The sequence below is a fragment of the Megalops cyprinoides genome, chromosome 24, assembly GCF_013368585.1.
Source record: "Megalops cyprinoides isolate fMegCyp1 chromosome 24, fMegCyp1.pri, whole genome shotgun sequence".
Lineage (NCBI taxonomy): Eukaryota > Metazoa > Chordata > Actinopteri > Elopiformes > Megalopidae > Megalops > Megalops cyprinoides.
In genome coordinates, this window is record NC_050606.1 from 7,899,104 (window position 1) to 7,923,371 (window position 24,268).

The 24,268-nt window shown below is 40.6% G+C and overlaps 1 protein-coding gene across 2 annotated transcripts; it reads left to right on the forward strand.

The window, feature by feature from the left end:
• Positions 1-8,181: 8,181 nt before the first annotated feature.
• Positions 8,182-24,072, forward strand: LOC118770970 (Y+L amino acid transporter 2-like). Of its 2 annotated transcripts, XR_005004589.1 has the most exons (14): positions 8,182-8,331; positions 8,853-9,388; positions 12,008-12,133; positions 12,414-12,558; positions 12,688-12,811; positions 13,139-13,242; positions 13,842-13,938; positions 14,611-14,760; positions 15,107-15,290; positions 15,554-15,806; positions 22,141-22,249; positions 22,977-23,096; positions 23,545-23,623; positions 24,054-24,072. XR_005004589.1 is itself a non-coding variant. In XM_036518768.1 (10 exons), the coding sequence occupies exons 2-10, from the start codon at positions 8,872-8,874 to the stop codon at positions 15,646-15,648; spliced, it is 1,542 nt and encodes a 513-aa protein (XP_036374661.1). In that variant the 5' UTR covers positions 8,182-8,331; positions 8,853-8,871; the 3' UTR covers positions 15,649-17,489. The 2 variants fall into 2 exon arrangements, 1 of the variants encoding a protein (XP_036374661.1); XM_036518768.1 differs by lacking the exons at positions 22,141-22,249; positions 22,977-23,096; positions 23,545-23,623; positions 24,054-24,072 and having other exon boundaries at positions 15,554-17,489.
• The last annotated feature ends 196 nt before the right edge of the window (positions 24,073-24,268 follow it).

Genomic DNA, 24,268 nt, shown 5'->3' on the forward strand with positions numbered 1-24,268 from the left:
CCACTTGAAGTTATACAAAACCTGCATTGGGCTGGGGACCAGAAAGCCACGGATCTCCTTGTGTAAACACTGTTGTCCTGTACATTCACAATCAAGTTCTGAATTCTCCAGAGCCTCACACCCGTACACAGTTCCCACCAAAAATACATAAAATAAATACGAATTTCATGCATTGCAGTATTATAATTCATATTTATTTCAACTTCAGCTCAGCTCCAATGCTGCTCTGTAAATCTGTTGCGTTGAAGTAAAGTGCATTCCCCTGAGAGGAGGTAATGGGAAATGCGTAACATTGGTGGTTTTGTTTCTGGAAAAGTTTGTTGGCCACATATTTATATCAGTTCACCATCAAAAACAAGCAAAGCTAAAGATTGAAATGCTTCTTTCAAAAGCCGTGCCCATCTTGTACCTTAGCCTATTTTATTTGCAGCATGCTGTCTTGTGCTTTCAGAGCATCTGTCATTGGTGAATTTGATCTCTTCTGGTTTAAACCAGACACATTTGTGAGTGATCCCGTTTAACAATGTCACATGTTGATATGAAGGTGTTAAATACATTTTGAGACATATTTAACACAAACACAATAGGTCATAGAAGACTTTAGAAAGCCCCCTTTCAGGCCTAAATAGTGACTGACTTCCTGCCGTTAAAACCTCCCTAAAAATTACATTTTTAAACACTAAACAATGAGCTTTAAAGAAAATTAAAAAACCACTGATTAATTGATTAATTAATTGGTGGATTGTATCTTAATGATGTATTTTATCAGTTGTCTGTGTAAATCATCAACCAGTAAAGTGCTGAATTGTAAGTGTGATAATTGTCTGTTTATTTGATGGGATGGCCTAACCTTTTAAATTGCTTTTTACAAACACAGGTACAAGTAAACAAGGATATCTCACTGTATGAATTAAGAAACAATTTATTCATACATTAAAATGTTCTTAATTAAAAATATAACCCAGTACATGAAATCAGTTTACATTACATTACATATGAAATCAATATACATTAGATTTTTATTTGTTTTTTTTTTTGTTTGTTTTGTTTTTTTTTTTTTACTTTGATAGCCTGTGAAACCATTCTGGCCAAGCCAAATGAAATCAAGATTGCAAAAGCAGTTACCTACTAGCATAAACAAAAGTACACCCCACTTTAGAATAAAAAGGCCACTTTATCAGGAATGGCTGGACCAGTCTACTGCTGACACAAGGTCTTTAAATGGGAAAAAGCATCCCCTAAGAAGATATAGATAAGGGGTTTAATGCAACAATGGGAGCAAGCAATGAGAAAAGAAACTGCAATGGTAATATCCATGTCATCATTGTTATATAGAGGTCTTGAATGGAACACTATCCATGCAATACTAAAAGGCATCCATAGCAGAGTGTAGACTGTCGCAATGCCAGAAAAGACTCTTGTAGTCTTGTCCTTTCTTCTTCCTGTTGTCTTGGATTGCTTCTGGAATGTTCCAATATGGTAATTAATTGTGGTACAGAGTAAAAGGAAATAGAAGATACTTTGCCTGAATACCAGCTGAAGTGGATGTTGAAGTCCTGGGATGGAAGCTGAGAAGCTCACAATCCAGGTAACGACTGAGACAGCGATACTGTAGGAACCCGTCTGTGACTGGACATCTGAGAGTGGATATACCACGACCAGATAACAATATACAGTCACCATCATCAGGAGGAGGATGTTGCTGTAGAAGCCAGTGTGGAAAAGAATGCCCATTACATTCTCAAGGGACTCGGAAGTCAGCGGGGCTGATATGAGCACAACCAAGAATGCCAGGCTGAGAGCAAAAATCAAATCGGACACGGCCAGGTTCAGGGCGAAAGCGTTGGGGAGGGATTTGAGATTCTCAAACTTCACCAGGATCACCAGCACTAGGGTGTTTCCCAACAGGCTCAATGTTGCCACCAGCAATGAGAAAACAATCACAATTTCATAAATCATTGCGTTGCTTTGAAGAGTCGATGTAGTACTCTGGAAAGGATTGGAAAAAAGGGGCAATTATGGTACATATTAAACAGCAACAATAATGATCACACACATATTTTAAGTATGTTTAATGGATTATCTGTGTTTTCTGGAAAAGAGTTTTTAATTTCTCATCAAAACCTCTATCATTGTCATATGATCTATTTCAACAATCTTGAAAAGGTGCCGATAGGTGAGACAGTAGTTCATCACACACTTATCTTTTTTTACTATATTTTAAATATATTCTGGACTGATATTTCTGAAGCTATGAAATTTGCTATGAAAGCTATGAAACTTTTAAGAGGCCTTTATTTTAAAGAACAGATCATGTATCCATTTAATTTGACAAAATGATAAATATATTGTAATAATTTTAGTAATTACAGTGCTTAATCAAATTGAGTTACTGGCTGAAGTCAAAAGCAAAAATTAGTAAATGATAAACAACAGTAAAGGAATTATCTGTGCTGGAGAAAAGAACATAGAATAAGAAATACAGGAGAGCTGATTGAAAAAAAAAGCATTTTAAATGTTTAAATGTTTTTTAAAATCTGTTGCATTCCTGTAATTGTAAACTTAATTTTGGTGTTGTTTTGTTATTCTCCTTTTTCCTTGTTTCCCTACCTTACCTGTCTCAGTAATATTGCATATTATATGTACAACTCTGTTAAAACACTGAAAATGAAAAATGTGGTTAATTGAAATTATTTTACCATATAATTAAAATGTGTAATAATTTCCAACTAATATCTTTAATAAGCTGTGCAATTCATGAGTTCATTGACTTCATTTCTGTTATTTGTTATTTGAAGATTAACCATATTTACACTCTACAGCTATCCTGACACAAAACAAATGCTTAAATGATATGTAACAGTGAAGTCTCACTGGTGCCCTTGCTGATCTATAATTTTTAACCATTTGTTTAACATGTTTAAATTACATAAGTTTAAATTATATAATTTTAAATGAAATTAACATTTAAATTACAAGTGGATATTGAATGCAGGTTGTGAAAAGGATTATGCGCTTAACTGGAATCCTGTCCACTCCTGCTGCTGAAGGCTCACCGTACCTGAGGAATTTTTAGAGATTCTTTCAACCAGCAGCGGACTGAGACCTGGAACAACAGGGGATTAAGTTTTGCATCACCTCAATGACAGACAGATATAAATAAATTCCCAAAGTACATTTACTTGTTCATTTCTTTTTGCACAAATGGCCCTCCAGCTACACATTTTTATACAAAGAACGGCAAGCAGATACTTGCTGAGAGATGCCAATTCAAATGGACAGTTCCATCAAGCTTATTGAGGTAAGGTACATCAGTGCACATGGTGTTTCTCTTGAATCAGGGCTGAGAAACACTGCTTAAATTCTCCAGCTTGCCAATCAACCAGTGGATCTATTGAAGCTGCAAAGACCTGTATTAGGATGACAACCAGGAACCTGTGGATCTGATGTAGGAACCACTGTTGTCTTGCACAGTCACATCAAGTTGAATTCTGAATTCTACAGAAATTCAACACCCATTTCCAGCATCCACCTACTGATATAAAATAAAATACTTAAATTTCTAACACACTATCACAAAGCGATACTTACTCGTTCAACTGGAGTGGTATTTGATGACAATGTTGCACTTCGGTGGGCATTGTACCTCTGAGAAGAGCTGCTAGAAGGGGGTGGGGTGGGGGGGGGGGGTCTCACAGCTGGAAAGTTTTTGCTGGCCACATATTTATGTCAATTTACATTCAATAACAACCGCAGCTAAAGATAGAGCTGCCTCTCTCAGACGCAGCCAGGACAGCTTTGTTACACCCTCGGCTCACATTATATGCAGCACACGGGCTTGTGCCTCAAAAAAGCTTCACAATCTCCCCCACAACAGTAACACTAAAGAAACTTTTGAAAATTCTTTTTGAATTTGAAGTCCTTCATATATTCATTTATTAACAAGATTTTAGGAGGTTTACTCACCAAGATATGCGAAAAACCAACCAGGGGAATAGACAGAATGCATATACTATTCGAATTATGTCACTATTACTGAAAACTCATAGACGTATTACACCCGTTTGACAGTAAGACACCCAGCCTTTCCTATAAATGCAAAACCCAATGTGATAACCTAGTTTGCTCTAAAAATACTGAAAGGATTGAAAGTTATGGCTGTATCACCCGTATGCTCACACAATGTTTTATAACAAGTCACACAGCATCATTTTAGATGAAAATATGTACTGGGATGGGTGATATTGTATTCATCCTTTTCACAGAAAAGGGGACTTTCTTGCCCTTAGCATCCCCATGCCCTTCTACTTTGTGACTGTAACAGTATTTTTACTCAGAATTAATGGGGGATTTCCCAGGCTTTTTGTACACAATTTCAGACAAAGAAAAAACAAAAAACAAAAACACAACAATGTCCTTCATCACATCCACACTTGCATGTTGCACACCATTTCACCATTTGTGAATTGAAAAGGTTTTATCTAAACTAAACTATCTTATATTTTAGATTCTTCAAAGTTGCCAAAAATATTTTTAAAATTCTTTTTAGAAAGAAATTCAGACATAGGCATCAACTTGACTATTTATATTTGTCTGAGAAACAAATTTCAAACATTTAAGCATAGTTTTTAAGATCAAAATGTCTTTGAATGCATGTTTCCCGTTATTGTAATCAGGTGTGTCCAAACTTTTGACCTTTACTGTAGCTTGATTTCCTACAGGATAGTAATAATTGAATAGTTTCTATGAGGCAAGAACACTGCCTTCTTTGAAAGAAAGAGGTCTCTTTGTAATCAGTAACTGATTGCTCTTTGCGCTTTTTTACAGCAGCACAAATTCCTTAGGTGGGATCTAAATGTATCCCCCAGGAACACATAGATGACAGGTTTCATGAAACATTGGGGCAAAGCGATGAAGAAATAATAACTAACTACAACAAACATGAGGCATCTTTGCCCACCAGATATTGGCATTAAATGAACCAAAATCCACAGAGTACTGAAAGGGGCCCACAGCAGAATGTAGAAGGTCACAATGAAGAAAATGGCTTGCGCAGTTCCGTCCTTTGCCGCCTCTGTGGTCTTGGATTGTTTCTGGAATATTCCAATATGGCAGATGATTGCAGTACAGAGTAAAAGGAAATAGAAGATGCTTTGCCTGAAAACCAGCTGAAGTGGATGTTGAAGTTCTGGGATGGATGCTGAGAAGCTCACGATCCAGGTAATGACCGAGACAGCGATGCTGTAGGAACCCGTCTGTGACTGGACATCTGAGAGTGGATGAGCCACGACCAGATAACGATGTACAGTCATCATTATCATGAGGAGGGTGTTACTGTACAAGCCAGTGTGGAGAAGAAAGAGTGTAATTTTCCGAAGGAGCTCAGCATTCACCTCTACTGATATGAGCAAGGGCACACAAGCCAGTCCAAGGGTGAAAATCACATCGGACACAGCCAGGTTTAGCAAGAAACAATTGGTGAGCAATCTGAGATTCTCAAACTTCACCAGGATCACCAGTACCAGGGTGTTTCCCACCAGGCTTAGCACTGACACCACAGATGAGAAAACAGTTGCAAATTGTAAAATATGAACATTATACTCAGAAATCAAAACCACCATCTGGAAATAAGAAAAAAAGAAAAACTTGGTAGATATCAAATGCCACCAATAATTACACTCATGATATGCTCAGTACATATAATTGACCATGTGTTTCTTGGAAAAGAGTTTTGATTACCTCCCCAAGACTTGTGGCCATGTCTCTTGATCTGTTTTCCTGGAAAAGAGGCAATGTGAAAGATGAAGCTGGATTAATCCCTTATTTACCTGTTCCTCTATTGGTTCTATGTCAATTAATTAAAATGAAAATATAATAATTATATATTTGTTGCTAAGCTGTTTAATTTGCTGTTTGATAACAATAACAATAATTTTAGCAATATATTATGCTGAATTTCTATGCATTGAGGAATTACTATTTTTAATAAACAAAAACATGCTAAAATATCTCATTCGTTGCATATTGAGTATTGTATTGAGGCAGTTCTTGTCTCAGAAACGGAACACCTAATTTAAAAATTATGGTCAACCACATTTACACATTACAATCATCCTGACAGAAAGAAAAAAAAATTAGAGATTCCTGGAAATGCCTCAAATGCCTCACCCCTCTATCCTTTTAAAATTTTTAAATGTTTAAATTACAGCCTTCCAAAGAGCAGGTGGAGACTGAATCAAAGTTGTAACATTTACTCAACTGCTGTGGTGTTCATGACTGATCCTGGAGATGAACCATCCAGAGGATTATAGAGAACACTTTAAACCAGCAGCCGATTCACAAAGATTGACACCTGGAAGTACAGAAATTCAATTTTGCATCAGACCAGTCACTGATAAAGAGAAATACGCTTCAGACACATAAGCCTCAATGTGCTTCCTTGTTCATATCTGTTACAGAAAACAGTCTTCCGGCAATACTTCTTTTTCTAGAAAGGACTAACAGCAGATACCTGTTAAAGAGACATCAGTTCTAAACTGAGATTGAAGTGTGTTAAAATGAGCAGTCCCATCTAAGTAAGAAAATGATGATATATTAGTTCACAAGGTGTTTCTCCTGGACTGAGGTAGAGAAAGACTGCTCTCAAGCTTTGGATGCTCCAGCTCTCCGATCAATCAGTGACTCCAAATGAAGCCATGAAGACCTCAGCTGGAATGAGAACCATAAAACAAGCCGATCTCTTGTAGATACTGCTTACCTGAATTTTGCAGAACCACACACCCTCTCTAACATCTACCTAAATGCATAGAAATACACATGAACTTCAAATTTAATATTATAATGAATACTTACTTTTTCAGCTCACATTCACCTAAAGCACTGTTGTATGATCTTGTAGCACTGTGATGAAATATATGCCTCTCTAAGGCAATGACAGGGGTCTTATGCCTGGAAAATTTTGCTGGCCTCATTTTTATGTCAGTTGGCCTTCAAAAACAACCACAGATAAAGATAGACCTGCTTCTCTCAAACATAGTGAAGGAGGTTCCCAGACAGGTGCAACCTCAACCTATTTTATTTGCAGTATGCTATCATACATAAGCAGAATTGAGAAATATTATGTATAAAATTATTGTTGTTTATTTTTTAAAAATGTGGTGAAATATCTCAAGTATCAGATACTGGATGAAGTAGTTATGGCGTTCTTTCAGTTGTTGTCTCACACATGCAATGAAGTTTCCAAAATTTCCAAGTTACCAAAGGTTAACAATCAATCCTGGCACAGAGAAAAGGAATATACTATAAGTTTCTGGAAGGAGTCTGCAGCAGGAACAATCTGCGCCATCTGCTGGACGCTGGAGTTCCTGCAATTTCCCCCAATGAGCAACACCCAGTCAAGTACAAACCTGAAATCAATCATGCCTCATCTACCACAGTACAGAAGGAGCCAAGCAGTTCAGTTTGGAAAGGTAAGACAAGAGCGAAGAGTTTAGAATAGAAGGAGGAAAAGCACCCTATTATCACCACTGAAACTCTTAGAACAAGTGCGTTTTGGGTGTGGGGTGCAGACACGTTTTTTTTTTCTTACTTACTTTTTCTTACGCTCAAAATTACGTGTGTGGGAATTATATTTTTCTGACATGTGATTTTTTTTTCTTTCCTGAATAAAAAAACAAGATACACGTGACAACCCGGGGGCAGGTTGAGACTTGACATACCATGACTCAGGTTTAAGGTTGTATTTGACATAAGTGCACTGAACTCTTTTACACTGAACATGTGTTTTCCAACTCCGGAAAACTTTCAGTTCTAGTTCCAACTTCCACTTCATTCGCCATAAACAGTTCCCTCAGGACCTTCCTCGACATACAAACGCTATAAAACTGTTTCTTGAAGTGAAATTTCCCATTCTTGTATGAAAACATTTTCATCAGTGCAGTTTCAATTAGTCAGTTAAAAGCATCGCAGTTTGCTGTTATAATCAGGCTCGAAGCGACTCTTAACATTATCTTAAACCCATTCCTTAGCATTTAACTATGTTGTGCAGTAAACAAACCGAGAGTCTGGTCTGAGAAAGTAGACCCGATCCTCCTGGGTCCCCTGCTCCAAAAATAGAGAGTAATTTGATATGGCTTCTACTGCAAAAACACGTCTGGGTTTCGTTGCGGAGCGATTGCAAAACAATCAAGGCAGCAGCAGCTCTCCGGTGACTTTTGGCAGTTTTCGCCTCAAGCTTGCCACAGGGGGAATATCCAGCTCTTAAAAGAGGCAACAGCGTTATCTATCAGCCCCGTCCTAAATTGTTTACATCCCATCTAGATATATTAGAAGGTAAGTGACGCTGCGTTTGTTGTTTCTAGTATTGTTAATCTTGCCGTTTGCGCTGTACTGAGTCAATACGGCGAAGCTGTTATTTTTGTTTGAACGCATGGAGCTCTTTGCCATTGTTTTGTTTTCTCGCACTCAGGTAGCGGATATGAAGTATGTGTTGACTTGTTGAATAATGTTATATACTTTAAGATCGGAGTAATTAGTTGTTTATTTTAGAATAGCGACTCTTACTCTTTTGCTCATTGGATTAATGTTTTTGTGTTTTCCAAATCGGTTGTTATTTTTGTTATTACTAGTACAGCAATACACACACAAATGATCCTTAAATTTGTCATTCAAAGTGTGAATTACTTTCTCAGTCCCAAATCACAGGGACATATCCTCTCATTTGGATATTCACCCATGTCCTTATTAAGGTATTTTAGACCAAGGGCTTTCTTGAGCCCTCTGTTAACTCTTCCTTATGGCCCGTTTCCTAGCAGGTTGGCACATTTGTCTGGTTCATCCTCTCCTCCCCCCAGTCCCCTTCATGCAGGCAAAATGACGCAGAAGGCCCTTTCTGTGTCGGGCTGGCCCGCGGGGCTCTGCCCCGGGTCACGGGCTGAGTCGGAACCGGACCTGAAGGCGCCGGCGGGGGCTGCGGAGAAGATGCAGATGAAGAAGGAGATCTCCCTCCTGAACGGGATCTGCCTGATCGTGGGCAACATGATTGGCTCGGGCATCTTTGTCTCGCCCAAAGGCGTGCTCATGTACAGCGCCTCCTATGGGCTGTCGCTGGTCATCTGGGCGCTGGGCGGCATCTTCTCTGTCTTCGGCGCGCTCTGCTACGCCGAGCTGGGCACCACCATCACCAAGTCCGGCGCCAGCTACGCCTACATCCTGGAGTCGTTCGGCGGCTTCATCGCTTTCATCCGCCTCTGGACCTCCATCCTCCTGATCGAGCCTGCCAGCCAGGCCGTCATCTCACTGACCTTCGCCAACTACCTGGTGGAGGGGCTGTACCCCACCTGCCAGCCGCCCTACGACGCCATCAGACTCATCGCTGCGGCCTGTCTGTGTGAGTGCTGATGCTTCATTGCCTGTTTCCACTCAACTGGTGTTGTAAGGCTTTATGAACCTGGTTGGAGCTAATATCAATTATCAGTGACTGATTTGATCAAATTAGAGTGTTTTGCTAACCAGTCAAGTCTTTTGACTGGTTTATACAAATCAGTGAATCACAGGGTAGGGTAGCTGCACTCACGTTGAATAATTCTCAGAAAACCAGTGACTTCGGTCAGGATCAAGTTTTATTGCATGATATCGAGGAGAGAAGTACAGAGTGCTGCAGTTCTCTAACTGAGAGTGTAGACAAAGTCATATACATATAATCCCATAATAAAAGAAATACTGGAGGTAAAACAGGATACATCTGCTAGGTACATCCTGGCAAGAACAGAAAAATGACCTGCATAATATCACAAAAATAAGCTAAACAATATCCCATAAATAAGTGAGACAATATGGTGTGCATACAACATCAACGATGTCATCCTTAAAAACATTTTTGATTAATAGATAAATTGTTAAAAAGAGAAAGCAGAAATCACATTAGTCACATACGCCTACAAAACAGGAAGGTCATTCATATGAGGTTAAAAATAATCATGTTAATGCAACAAATTTCTTCCACAACCCATTATGGGGTTCATGAAGCCTCACTATCTCATCATAACATTAACACTAACACTACTGTATGAAACAGTTTGGTAGGTTTTTTTTTCCTTTTGCTTTTTTTGTTTCTTTGTTTTTCTTGTGAGATGGTGAGTAATCTCTGCAGCTGTCATGTTACTTTGCCCATGTCATTTATACTCACCTATTAATTGAGACTTACTTTTAATAAACAATAACTGTGACACACAATTACAAAATACATTGGGTGCAAAGGCCCTGATTATCACTGCTTAGGGATACATCGCATTTTTACCTGGTAATTGGCATATTATATGTGCCCTCAGTCTTAGAATCTGGGTCAGTCAGGGGCCTTGGAAACATGACCATGCTGTGTACAGAGATATTTGGGGAAATGGTGACACGGGATATTGTTTTTGGAAATTAACAGTTGTTCTGAGGGAGTGTTCTCCCACTGTTCAGAGCTGCTGGGATGTTTTTGTCCTTAGCCAGGACTAAAAGCACATATGCGGATTTGTTGAATGGTTATTTGCAGGATTTAGTTTCATATTAAGGATATATTTATATATGTAGACACAAAAGAACAGCTGCCACTTGAGTCCCTCAGTATCTGATGCAAACACTAAACTTTGCCTGAAAACACTGAAATACCTGAAAAGCTTTAACAAACATCTGGTGAACTAAAAGCTCACTGAATTTGGCTTAGTGCTTTTCAAACGTGTTGTACAATATATATTATATACCATAGCTCTAAATGACCTTGCAGCAAGAACCTATTGTCTAGAAACTGGGTCAGTTCAAGGCTACACCTCCTGAACTCATGAGCTGCGTTGAAGCCCTGTGCCGTATAGGTGTTGACTGTGAGGAATGAATGTCAGTGATTTAGACAGACACACACAGACATACAGGTTTTTCACAGATGACTCTGTGGCTCTGTTGTCATGCACATCCTGTTTTAACAGAAAGGCAGTGGTGGGGGGGATGGGGAGGTAACCCGTTCCTCCACATCCCAGCTCAGGGCTCTGGGATAGATGACTCTCGATGTTTACTCCTTCTTGTAGCACACAGTGTTCCAAGGTGGGGTAGACGGGAGGAGGGGTTTGTGGGGGGCGGGAGGGGAGGGACTTGTTCAGCCAAGTCCTCCCACAGGACAGGAAGAGTGACGGCACAGTGGCTTCCTCTTCGGCGCAAGTAAAACGTCCCGGCGGTGGTCTGCCATCTGAGTGGCACTCAGTCCCGGCCGGGACAAAAAGTTGTGAGGGGGACGTGGCGGGTAGAGACAGGATGAAGAGAGAAGTATTCGCCCCCTGAATGCTGTCCCTGATCTGTCATCGGGGAGGGGGCTATTTAGGGTCCAGCGATGCAAGGACAAGTGCGCTGGTGACAGCAGTATGCTCCCCTCCCCCCTCCCCAACCCCCCGCTGCTCACTCGGCTCCCTTGTCCTCTATAGTAAAAGCATCTGTCAAACACCATATGCTGCTCTTTAACCCACTTTCTTTCTGCCTCCGCATGCTTCATGATGTCTATATTGAGGTCTTTTATCTCGGTGTCATCAGGTCGTAATGTCAAAGTTAATGCACTATGTCATGTAAGTTCAACAAGTTGTGGAATGCTGTTTAAGGTATAAGGAGCCATGTTTTTGTTTGATTTTTGTCAGTTTGGGCTTTTATTCCTACCCACCTCCTTTCAGTTGTACAGGTGTTTGCATGCACTGTGTGGTTATCCATGTCTATTTACATTTGTACGTTTTCCAAAATATGTTTTATGAAATGCTTCTTGAGTATATGGCACGTGTATAAAAACACTGAGAAATGATTGAATCCTGATTCAATTTATTGAATTCTTGATCAAACATCTGATATAAATGTGCCTCTACAATAACTCTACAATACTCTATAATAACTGATCTTGAGACCCCTGGTCTAAGGTCAATGTGGGGTCCAGTCCATTAAAACCACTTACCCTTCTCTCTCTCTCTCTCTTTGTATTCTTCCTTATGACCAGGCATGCTCATCTTCATAAATTGTGCCTATGTGAAGTGGGGCACCTTGGTGCAGGACATCTTCACCTATGCCAAACTCATGTCCCTCATCCTGGTGATCATTGTGGGCCTTTTGAAGATAGTGCAAGGTGAGGGGGATGCTGGGAAATGGAGTTCAACAAGTCTTCAGCGTACACAGCAGGATTGGTTTGTCTAAGATCAAAACACATTCAGGAAAAAACACGGTAACTTATGTTTTATCAACTACTCCCCTTTATCTTGACAGACTGGCCAAGGAATTAAGTGAAATATAGTCATTTACACCCCAGTTATCTTCCCTTACTGTGATTTACTTCTGAGCATTATGAACAGTAAATTTAATAATGAGAGTATTAATAAAAGTAAATTCTTCTCGACCGTGGCCGGTAGGTGAAACGCAGAATTTCGAGAACCCATTTGAGGGCTCCACCACAGAGGCGGGGAGCATCGCCCTGGCTTTGTATTCTGCCCTCTTCTCCTACTCGGGCTGGGACACCCTCAATTTCGTTACTGAGGAGATCCAGAACCCTGAAAGGTAATCCCACAGTACAGTCTTACAGTACAGTCATACACTCACACTGCCTAGTCATAAATGGGTCAGAACCCTGACATTATCCCACACTGCATTGCTGGTTTATCTTGTCTAAAACCTTGCTCTGCCCAGGAATCTACCGCTGGCTATTGCAATCTCCATGCCCATAGTGACCATCATCTACCTGCTGACCAACGTTGCATACTACGTGGTGCTGGACATGCCTTCCCTTCTAGCCAGTGATGCTGTTGCTGTGGTGAGGGGCCTATTGTTCTGCATCTTTTCTACATCATTATCTGCAGGGAGCTTGTGTAACTCTTGGGGAAGATCAAAAACATCTGAGATCCACTAGTTATTATAACATAATATATCCCAGTAGTGTTGGAAAAGTAGTGCATTGAATAGTGCTTTTCAGATCCGGGCTGCATGTACATTGGTTATTATTTGTCATTTTTGCATTGATTGTGTACATTTACCTGCTGTTTTATTGATTTTTTGCCATGCCTCCACCTCTCTGTCCCTTTCACCCCTCCACTCTATTCACCCCCACTCCCTCCGCCCCAATCCCCAATCCCACATGCAGACATTCGGGAATGCAGTCCTGGGTCCTGTTAAGTGGATCATACCCATCTCCGTGGCGATGTCCTGCTATGGAGGGCTAAATGCCTCAATCATCGCTGCCTCCAGGTGCCTGTAACCTGGGGGAGGGGACACATACCTCAGACGCTACATATTCATGAGGGTCAGAGGTCAGGACTCTGGTCCCCGGGGTCAGCTTTTGCATCAGCAGGGGACAGGGAGGAATGAGGACAAAGCTAACTTGGAAGTTCCAGAAGGTCAAGGAAAACACTTATCTTCAGAAACTTCTCAAACTGTTCCTTGGTTTTCTTAATCAATCAATCAATTAATCAATCAGTCAATCAATCAATCAGTCAATCTTGTACAATCTTTAGATCTATATTGTCCCAGTGAGCACTGTCATGTGCAGTAAGAATTATATATCAAAGAACACAGTTCAATACCCTTTAAAATTAATGTAACACTACAGAAACTAGACGGCACCATATACATAGACAATCATAATGAAATTTGAAATTAAATACATTGGTACTCTTGATGCATCAGGGCTGGGTGGTGGTTAGGGAGCCCATCTTGAGACTGAATACTTGCATCCCAGTTAGGACTCTGGAGTCAGCCCTAGCCTGGCTTTAATGGACTTAGTGAATGTAGCCCTGCTTCTCCAATACAGTGAAGGGTGAGTTCTTGACTGTCTCTCTGCCCGATAGGCTGTTCTTCGTGGGGGCGAGGGAAGGACACCTCCCTGACAGTCTGAGTCTGATCCATGCGGAGCGCTATACCCCTGTCCCTGCCCTTCTCTTTAATGTAAGTGGTCAGAAACAGGTATAGTAGTAAAACCAGTCTACAGTAAATTACAGTAATGTGAGATAATGATAGACATATGGAGTCTAGGCCCCATATCTGACAATATTGATTAGGTAGTACAAGGAATTGGCTAGGCAGTGAATACTGTGTGTGTGTGCATATATGTGTAAACTCTAGTGGAGTCACCTAGTTAGTCAACTGAGATCAAGTGTCTGAGTTCAAGTGTCTCTGTGAATGGTTATATGCATTTGATGGGAATTGAGGCTGTTTTACTGAATGCCTTTTGGGAAGGATCTGTCTTATTCACCAAAGTTACTGATGTTGTAAGATCTTCTTAACCATTCTAAAGGAAGGCTGAAAACACTGAGATTATAACAGGATAACTATCCTGTGTTGTAGTCACAGGAACAACATGAGCAAAGCTTTCAGAGTTACCATACAAAATTAATGTGCAGTGTACTACAGTTATTTGTAGTTCCAGACAATAAAATACAGTAGTGACAAGATTGGCATCCTTTGTTATGGCTCCAGGATTTCATTGGATACCACCCACATGATCAAGAGAATTGTGCTGGAATAAGGGGGTTGGAGAATTTGTGGATCCTGTAATGTTCCCAAGTAGAGGCTGGTTTATGCCTGTGGTCCATGCTGATATTCGCTGTGTCTCTGCAGGGGTTGATGGGATTGATCTTCCTCTGTGTGGAGGATGTCTTCCAGCTCATCAACTACTTCAGCTTCAGCTATTGGCTGTATGTGGGTCTGTCTGTTGCCGGCCTGATCTACCTGCGCGTAACACAGCCCGACCGGCACCGGCCTGTCAAGGTCAGCAAGAGTCCTTACTGCTTAAGAGTCACGGCAAGAATAATTACTGACTACTCATGAGTTACTGCAAGAGCCCTGACTGACTATTCAGAAATCACAGAATCCCTACCCACTTGCCGATTAGTCACTACATGAGACCTTATGCACCTCTTTTTGGGAACAGTTGTGAACTTTACACACTTCTGATGGCTTTTCAATGCAGTCTTGACACATTGATGAATGGCTGCAGGAATCCTTAAATGCTAATGACAGACAGCGGTGTCACCTGCAGTGACTACACATCTGCATCAGCCATTTTGTGTGTCTCTATATCAGCACTGACTCCTGTCTCCTCTCTCCCCTGCAGCTGACCCTCTTCTTCCCCCTCGTGTACTGCTTATGCAGCCTGTTTCTGGTCATCGTCCCGCTCTATAGCGACACCATCAACTCCCTGATTGGAATCGGCATCGCCCTGTCCGGCGTCCCCGTCTACTACGTGGGGATTCACCTGCCTGAGTCTAAGAGGCCCAAGTTCATAGGCTGGCTGAACGGTGAGGACGATTTGAAAAATGAGTGCTCGTCGTGAAAGTTGCTTATTGGGGAAGATCGTGATGGGGGGCCCGGGTGAACAGTTTCATCCACTTGGTTGGTGTGTTTTCTGCAGTCCGAGCACATAATAACATTTATTATTCCTGCACCAGACAGACAGTTGCCTCTTTTGTAAATCATAATTTCATAAATTCAGGGAATTAGTCTATTAAGTACTTTATCTGCGCCTTTCCTTTGCTAAACTACGATATCACCCATCCCTCAGCGGCTGCCACCAGGTACACCCAGATCCTCTGCTACTCCTGCCTGACGGAGTTTGACACGGAGCCGGAGAAGCTGGCGGACAACAAGACCCAGTGATGTCACATTGTGGCCCACCGCCACGTACCTGGAGCGTGGACCACCATTCTCCAGGAGGGACTAGGTTAAGGAATCCCCTGATGGACCTGGGGAAGGGAAATTGGTGTTGCACTAGTGGACCCTTGCCTCTGCAATGCTTTGAGTCACTTGCTGTACAGGTGATTTGACATAGTTCTTATTAGTTTGTTTTCGAACATTTAATCTTTAAAAAGGACAAAAAAAAAGAAACCTCATGAGGAGGACGTTTGGACCTCCCTTCTGGTGTGGTCTTTGCTGGTCTTGTGTATGTGGCCCTGATCTTTAAAGGACTGGGGATATACTGAGGAGAAGCTATCAGCCTGGCTGCCAGCAGCCTGTGGGTCTTGGATCTCTCAGGGTTTAAGGACTGCAGGGAGCATCCAAAGTGGACTTCTTACTTGAATACATGTAAAAGGATAACTGTGCCTGTCAAAACCTTGGGATTTTACTTTCTTTAGAAACATTTTCTAATAATGTAACCGTGAATTTAACACGTAATGTTATGTTTGGAAATTTTTCTGTGTTTATTGCATAAAGTAACCATTCTGAGCAATTCAGTAAAAGCAACACAGATCTGACAAACACATTTAAATTTTGCTGCAGCCTCGGTTGTGTTGCTTTATACCCTGTGGCAAGACTTTCTGTCATGTTGTGTTTCTGTGGTTTACATCAGTATCTGACTGATGTTATGTTCCTGTGGTTTAACAGACTGATATTGCGTTTGTGGTTTACATTAACTTCAGATCAGTGCCGACTTGCAACCAAGGTGGACCAACATGCGTGCAAGTAGCCACAATAACCGCATAGACACATTGAAAGTATACAAGTTAATATTTTTCGATTTTAAAAAATCCTACGATTTTCATAAAATACCTACACAGTTCAAATCACCAAAAACTGCAATAAATGGCTCATGTCAAAAGTTTTTACCTGCAATCCACAAATATTTGTTTGTGATTCATGTGTTTGATGGTCACATTATGAATATGTGTTATAACTTCTTGACAGGAGTACTTTGTTACCAGATTTTTTCATAGCTTGGCTCCACATATTGCTGTCTTTAGTGAAACTCTTTTCAATGTGGCCCATAGCTGAACTGTAATCTATTGAAATTGGTGATGTAGATTTGCTCTTAACATTATACCTTTGGTTGCCACTAGGGGGATTGAGGGTGAAATTTTCCTTGTTTTCCCCGTATAAACAGTTGGGGTTGTTTGTGGTTTTATATCCTCTCAGGAGCAAAGCGTTTGTTGTCTGTAAGGAGTTCCATTTAGGCACATCTCATTCCTGTGGGTTATAACCACCATTACTTGGATTGTGCTTGGATGAAACATGATCTGTGAAGCGTGCACTCTTTTCCTAAGAGCTCTATATTGATTCAGATTGATTGAATTTTATTAAAAAGGAATGTAAATCTTGTGAGACCATGTCTTTAGGACAGCAGCACTGTGGTTTCCCCTGCTTTATGGGGTTAACTTTTTGAGTTCGCTTGAAGATATGGCTTTAAATAGAGCAGGAGGGGAGGGTGGTGATGACTGGGTTAGTGTCACCTGTCTTGGGTGTTCTTGGCTAGAATGTCTGTCTGGCTGTTGGCACGTCTGGCCAAGGCCTCCGCTCTCCTTCCCACTAATCCTAAATCAGACTCTCTGTAACTGGGTAACAAGATTGAGGGGTGCAGTCAATCTAAGCCCAAAAACACAGGTGATAAATCATAACCACAAATGAATGGATTCTAGAGTGTTACCTTGGGCCATTATTCGCATGATATTTTTTTTTTCCTTTTTTCCTCCCGGTTTGACTAAATGGTCACATACTTTGATCTGCCAAACATTTAGAAGTGCTTTTTGTGTATTTCCTTTGAGCTTCACTTGATTGAATTGAGGCTTGAACTGGATAAAAAATGGTTAAAAATGCTTTTCAATGTGTTAAATAATAATAATAACAATAAACATGATGGTGCTTGGTTTTTATATTGAATATGAGAAAAATAATAGCATAAAATATTTTATATTATTTGCCAGTATTTTGACAAGTAAATATTATTCCATTTGTCGACTCGGCTATGTTTCTTGACATCAACTTTATTATGTATATTTTTTTTTTGAGGGGGGGAGGGATCTTTTCATTTTTTTCTTCTTTATGACTTGTTTATGACTTGTTTATTACCTGTCTGATTGACAGCTTCTTCTCAAATCTGACATGTGACCTGGGTTTTCAATCAAATCATAAGAGCCATTTTATTTATAACTCCTCTTCTCTAAATAGATAAGGAGGCATGGGAGGAAAACTGGCATAGTGTCATATCTGAACTGACTTCTTCCAGATGGGGCAGGGGTTACCTTTAATATGGGTTCTTCTGTGAACAGCAGTTAGCAGACTGGAAGGTAGAATCTGCTGATTTTCCATGAAGTTATATTTTTCATTTGTTCCCAAGTTTCCACACCTCTGTGTTATTAAGACTGACCACTTTTAGGAGGATGTACTTAAATATTACATCAGCAATGTGGCACATATGGCTGTGTGTAGGTGGCTCTGCATGTAAGCTAACCATTGCTATGTCAGGCCAAAAAATGAACCCTCTCTTCTTTGTCCCATAAACGATCCAAATCTGTCCATAAATATGTCAGCTATTCTGCTTTCAGACAGTGAAATTGGGACACTGGTGATTACATAACCTCTACCCTACCCACTGATAATAACACCTCTTTGCTTGAGAACCATCAGACACTGGCAGTCAAACCTGAAGAATAAAGTGATACAAATTCAAGTGTATCATCCAAAATCTGAGGAATGGTTCAATTTTAATTTAAGTGTGTGCATGCATTGTGAAACATTTCCTTCAAAATAGATTGCACAGTATCTGCATAAACTTATCACTTATCTATGTGCAACTGCAAATTATGTGCATATTTTGTAACATATACACTATATTTTGACATTGTAGTATTATGTAGCCTATTTATCAGCCACGTATTGGGCTTAATGAATTCCCATGGATTGACTTCTGGATGTGTACACTACAAGACGAGCTCTGTTTCAGTCATGCGCTGAGGAACTGTCAGCAGGTGAATTTGCGCAGGAATAAAGTGTAGCTTACAGGGCACGATAACTCTATCTAGGCTGCTGAGCTACATAAAAGTGTTTGATTTCTCATTGTCTAATGTGTGAGGTGCTTCTAAAAAAAAGATGCTGTTGTACCTAGCATAGAAACGTGTCATAAGAGTTTGCATTTGATAGTAGCACACGTTATGTTATTTTATTACCCTACTCTTCTGATTGCTCCAAAATGTGGTGTGTCAGTAAGTATTGTAGGGGGATCTCGAGTTAAAGTGAGAGGCTTCTTGGCTTGCCGTCACCATGTTGATGATGTGGATATCTGCCCCAGTCTTCATGCTCAGGGCAGCGTGGAATGTATTTATTACGCAAATTATATGCGACTACTGATAAGCACATGCAAAAATCAGCAATGCATTTTGTATTTTGTGATCAATCGCATCTTTTTTCTTGACCAAAGGGACAAACACCAAGAGTATTATTTAAAAGACTGCTAATGTAAATGTAAAATGATACAGTTTGAGGGATTTAATCCTTGCAAAAGTAATGTACAGCAATACATGACGAAATATGTTTCAAATGTAAGAAATTAGAATATAACAATTCTAACATCTAACAAGATGTTAAAACAATGTAAATAAATTCTTGCCACTTTCATACATGCTATGTTCACGTTTTACAATATATGCACAAGACACACTTATTGTCAGGGTTTCAGGGACAGCTTCCCGTAATGACCAGCAAGTGGCCTCATAACAGCCTATCTCTCCCAGTTGCCTGCTGCTTCCTTGAACATCCACCAGAGGGACTTTAGGCATACACAGTGCAGCCACAAACAGGAAGTAATCAGTGTCTGATTGTTCGCACCTGTTTGTAATTAGTCTTGAACGTTTTCTGTATTTAAATCCTGCCTGTTGTGGCATTCCTTGGCCTTGCTCAGTCTTGAGTTTGTCTGTGTTCTGTGCCTTCCTGTGTCAACATTTGCCTGTGTAGTTAAGATTCTTTGTCTTTTGAAACCCTTCCATGTTTTGAAGGATCTCTGCATTTGGGTCCCTGCTGCTCAACCGTTACACTTATGGAATGAGTACTGATGTGTTCTACATAGCTTATCGTGAGAAACATTTAAGATATCTTCCTGAGTTTTGGATTTCATCAACATTACTCATGTTTTGGGCCTGAACATTATAACTGAAGACATATAGACATATTTTAGATTATATATCAAAGACTGTCAAAGGAAAAAATGTGAAGTGTTTGGAACACATATACAAAGTTTTCTTCTGAAAGGTTCTAAATTTTGAGGGTGTGTCGGATTTTGTTTAAATTATTTTTGAATAACATATTATGGTTCTATATGAATCAGGGGTATGTGATTTGGGGGAAAAACCAGAAGACTGTAGATGGAAGTTTTTTCCATTGATTGACTTTTGTTCTGAAGTTCTTTATTGTCTCTGTATCTGAACATCATCTATAAGATACAAAGCATGGTCAAACATGACCTTTCTGAGCAGCTGACCATTAGCCAGCTTTCACAGTGGTTAAATATTTGGTCTCGCATGGTCTCAAGCTCAATGACCTGGTCAGATGATAAGAACTGTGTGTCTTTGGAGCATGTGTGAGGTATATGGTGAAGGATGCATGGTTAGGGGCAGTGAGGTCATTTGAGTGATATTGACCTTAGCCTTTATGGCTGGAGTGTAGAAAATGGGCAAGGATGTCATTATCACTAAATTTCCTCATAGAGCCCCAATTAGTTTGGGAGCGTGTGACTTCACAGTCTGGTCGCATCTTCCACTGAGATCCTTCACACAGTGGCCTATCTGACCCATATAGTTACTGCTCTATCTGACACACTGTGCACGTGGGTTGTGCATCACAATTGTGTTCACGGTACGCAATTGTGCCTGAAGACACTCATCCATCCCTTAAATAATTTACATTCATTCAGTGTTCAGTTTACAAGACTTTCTGCTAGATGTGAGTCTTCATTCTTTGCCACAAAAATCCATAGAATCTACCCAGTTACCCATAATACTAACAATGGATAGACTTCTGTTCTTCTGTGCTGGAAGTCGCTCAAGATAAGAGCATCGGAATGTAATGTAATTTAATACTAAACTGGGTAGAAGGCTTTTGCTTTAGTTGTCAACATCATATCGTTTGTCAAGTGGTTCGCTTCTACATAAATGACTGCAATGATCTGAAGCAAATACACTCCGTGCCTTCTTATGTGTCCCAGCTAAACAGGCTCACAATCCAAATCAGATCTTCTGTCCATCCATCTTAACAGTCATGGCGAGATGGTAGACTCAGAAGGCATGGTCTGACTGCAGTTCAAAATCCATGCTAAAATTTATTGGTTTTTACAAATGTACTTCTGTTGCTAACTATTGGTGTGCATATTTCATTAGATGTGCTTCAGACAAATTACGAGGACAACCAATGGCGGGCAGGGGTGGTGCAAATGATGAATTGTATGCATTATGAACATTTTTCAAGGTAACTGATTGGATATCTGATGAAGCTGGAAACATTATAGCCTAAGGCTAATCCTTAAAGTGGAACATCAGACATCTGGAGCATACACAATGCTGAACTGTTTCTAAAGCGTGAGAGAGTAGAGCCGTTGTGCGGACGTTCGGACGTTGAATGTGTAGACTCACATGACGGCCTTGTGATTTTGCGCCTGTTAGCAGAGGAACGTTTAAATACATTTCGGTGAAGCCGTCACTCAGACACCGGGCCGCGGTCCAAGCGAGAGGAACTTCGAGAGAGAGAGATAGAGGAATCGCTGCTACCATGCATTTGAAATTTTGGATCGTGCCCGCTTTGCTCCTGGGGTCCTGTGCAGTCTTCATCGCGCAACCGCTTCATGCCCAGTGCAAAGTAATATGGTAATGTTGTTTATTAATGTTTTTAAATTATTCTTGTATTTACTTACACTGTAAAGCCTTTGTTTGTTCAGTAAACAGCAGGTGTCAAGATGTGTTCGGGCAGGCCATTGTATTCAGACAGGGTATTTGTCAACTAAGTATTAAGGCTGATACTGTATACAGGTGACCTGGACATAAGGGCAGTGTTAACGCTTTGTTTTATTGTTTTAATATTTTAATTTTAATGTATGTGAGAAAGATGCCAAGTTTTGATCTCATAGGCTAGTTTTAGAGGTTTATGTTGAAGACACCAAACCCACACCCTCACACTACTTACTGAACTCTTGAGCAGACCCGTTATCCATACATCAAATATCTTCTACATCGTGAGGTAACTCCACTAGATGGCGGTAGTTGCCACTAAAATGATCTGAAGCATGGAGGGCAAATTGGAAACAGGAACGTACGGTGAAATGATGTATCAGGTCAAGTGCATTAACTTTACATGTCCCTCTGTCTCTCTTTTTTGTTGTCTCTTTTGCTACAGGGTGTTCAAAACCCCTTGTGTGAATGTCTATATGGCCCTGGCAAATCAGATAAAGATGTGGATGACCGGCGATGGCTGTGTCGATGGGGGTGAGAAATGTCTCTATGAGGTGAGACACCAAAACCTGTTCCTCCCAGCAGGGCATGGTGGGAGTTCACAGCTTAAGGGTGTGTGCTTTCTCTGTACTAAAATGAAGTTAGTGACTCTACAGTAGTTGTGCATTTGCTCTGCAGTAACTTTAATGAGGGGCGCTATACTAAATAGTCTGACTACTTGACTCAGGTGGTTAGATCAAACACCATTGTGGATCGGGCAACTCTCCCTGTCACGTCATATGGTAATATGACCATTACATTACATTACATTACTTTCATTTAGCAGACACTCTTATTCAGAGCGACTTCCAGCACAATAGAACAGAAGTATATCCATTCAAGTTGAGTGAGCAACAGTGTCAGACCAGGCTGACAACACTCCCAGACCAGTGAGTGTGAGGATAACACTGTTCAAGCCCTACCCAAAGTTAACTTGTGCAACCTTACTAGACAAGGGAAGACAACTATATTACCATACATCACAGTCACTAGATTACAGAATCCAAAACACATTGCGATACTACACATCGCCTTTACACTCAGGACAACATACCACTGCCCTTACATTCCAGACAAGACCAACCAGCATATTAACTGTTTTCTACAATTACAGTTAATTGTAATTCACAGTTTGCTTTAATGACCAGAGTAAAACAAGGGCTACCAAAATGGAAAGCATGTTTCATAACAGCGTAATGAGGGCCGTAAAGTTTGACCCGGTTTTCCCTGTCTCTGTCCCAGTTGCTGTCGGCTAACGAGACCCACGTCTTAGCCAAGCACATCGAGCCTGTGGAGAAGTACGTAGACAACATCATGTTCCATTTAAAGCCATTCAATGAATCCAGGGGCTGCCGCGTCATGGTAAGAACAGAGCTGTTCCCTTCCTCCTTCAAAAGAAGCCAAAGGTCGTTTGGGATATTGATTAGGCGATCCTGTTGGATGGCGATCTGTGATCTTTATTAAAATCCATGCTACAAAACGTCGCCAGCCCCCATTTATACATTTGACATTCATAGAGGATTTAAAATGTTCTCTCAGGTGTTAATGATTGACACTCTCTCACAGGGCTGATCGAGGGCTATTTTCTTGGGGATCAATGTTGAAATCCTTACAGTCTTGCTCACAGTCAACATGGAGAGTGTTGTTTGACTGCGAGTTGGTTTTGTGTTTTGGTTTTGATTTTTGTTTGGTTCTACAGGTCCCCAGAGGGGAATCCTGTTCTTGTACTTCTTCCTGTTCTTATCACACAAGACATACAAAGCAGTAGACATGTTTTTGCATTCTTACTTACCTTGTAATTCTTATACAGGGTTTTTCCGCCACTGAGGCAATTGACAGAGTAAATGACAACGGCACAAATTACTGCAACCTCTACAACTTAGTGGAAGGTAAGGCAGCAGCCTGGCTACTTCTGTAGCCACTTCTGTTTCCTTCACTACTGCAGATACTAATGTCTAGTAGTAATGTCTCTCATTTTCATAGACACTGGCAATGTTGCCTTCACTACTGCAGATACTAATGTCTAGTAGTAATGTCTCTCATTTTCATAGACACTGGCAATGTTGCCTTCACTACTGCAGATACTAATGTCTAGTAGTAATGTCTCTCATTTTCATAGACACTGGCAATGTTGCCTTCACTACTGCAGATACTGATAATATCTCTTACTTCTATAGGCAGTGCTGATTTCCCCCCACATTTTTGCAATTTTGACACTTGTACTGTCTTCCTCTGTATTGCAGACACAGGCCATTTGCACTTCAGTACTGTCAAGAGGAGTGATTGACTAAAGCGTTCTTACACCTTTTTTGTTGACAGGAAGCGGACTGACCGAGCTGCCTGACTACAAAGAGATATCCAATGACTGGATGTGCACTCAGCACTCCATAGCCAACTGCACAATCTACTGAGAGAACAGTGAGCATTTAGGGTGGACATACACAGGTTTATGAGACAAAGCAGTTTAGACACCTGTGCAGTCAGCTCACCTGTGTTAACCTTTACCACACCTTGCCCACTTTCACGTAGACAGT

Coding starts and splice junctions, on each gene's coding strand:
- LOC118770970 (XM_036518768.1), top strand. CDS start 8,872: ATGACGCAGAAGGCCCTTTCTGTGTCGGGCTGGCCCGCGGGGCTCTGC. Junction 12,812..13,138: donor CCAGTGATGCTGTTGCTGTG/GTGAGGGGCCTA, acceptor TCCCACATGCAG/ACATTCGGGAATGCAGTCCT. Junction 14,761..15,106: donor ACCGGCACCGGCCTGTCAAG/GTCAGCAAGAGT, acceptor TCTCCCCTGCAG/CTGACCCTCTTCTTCCCCCT.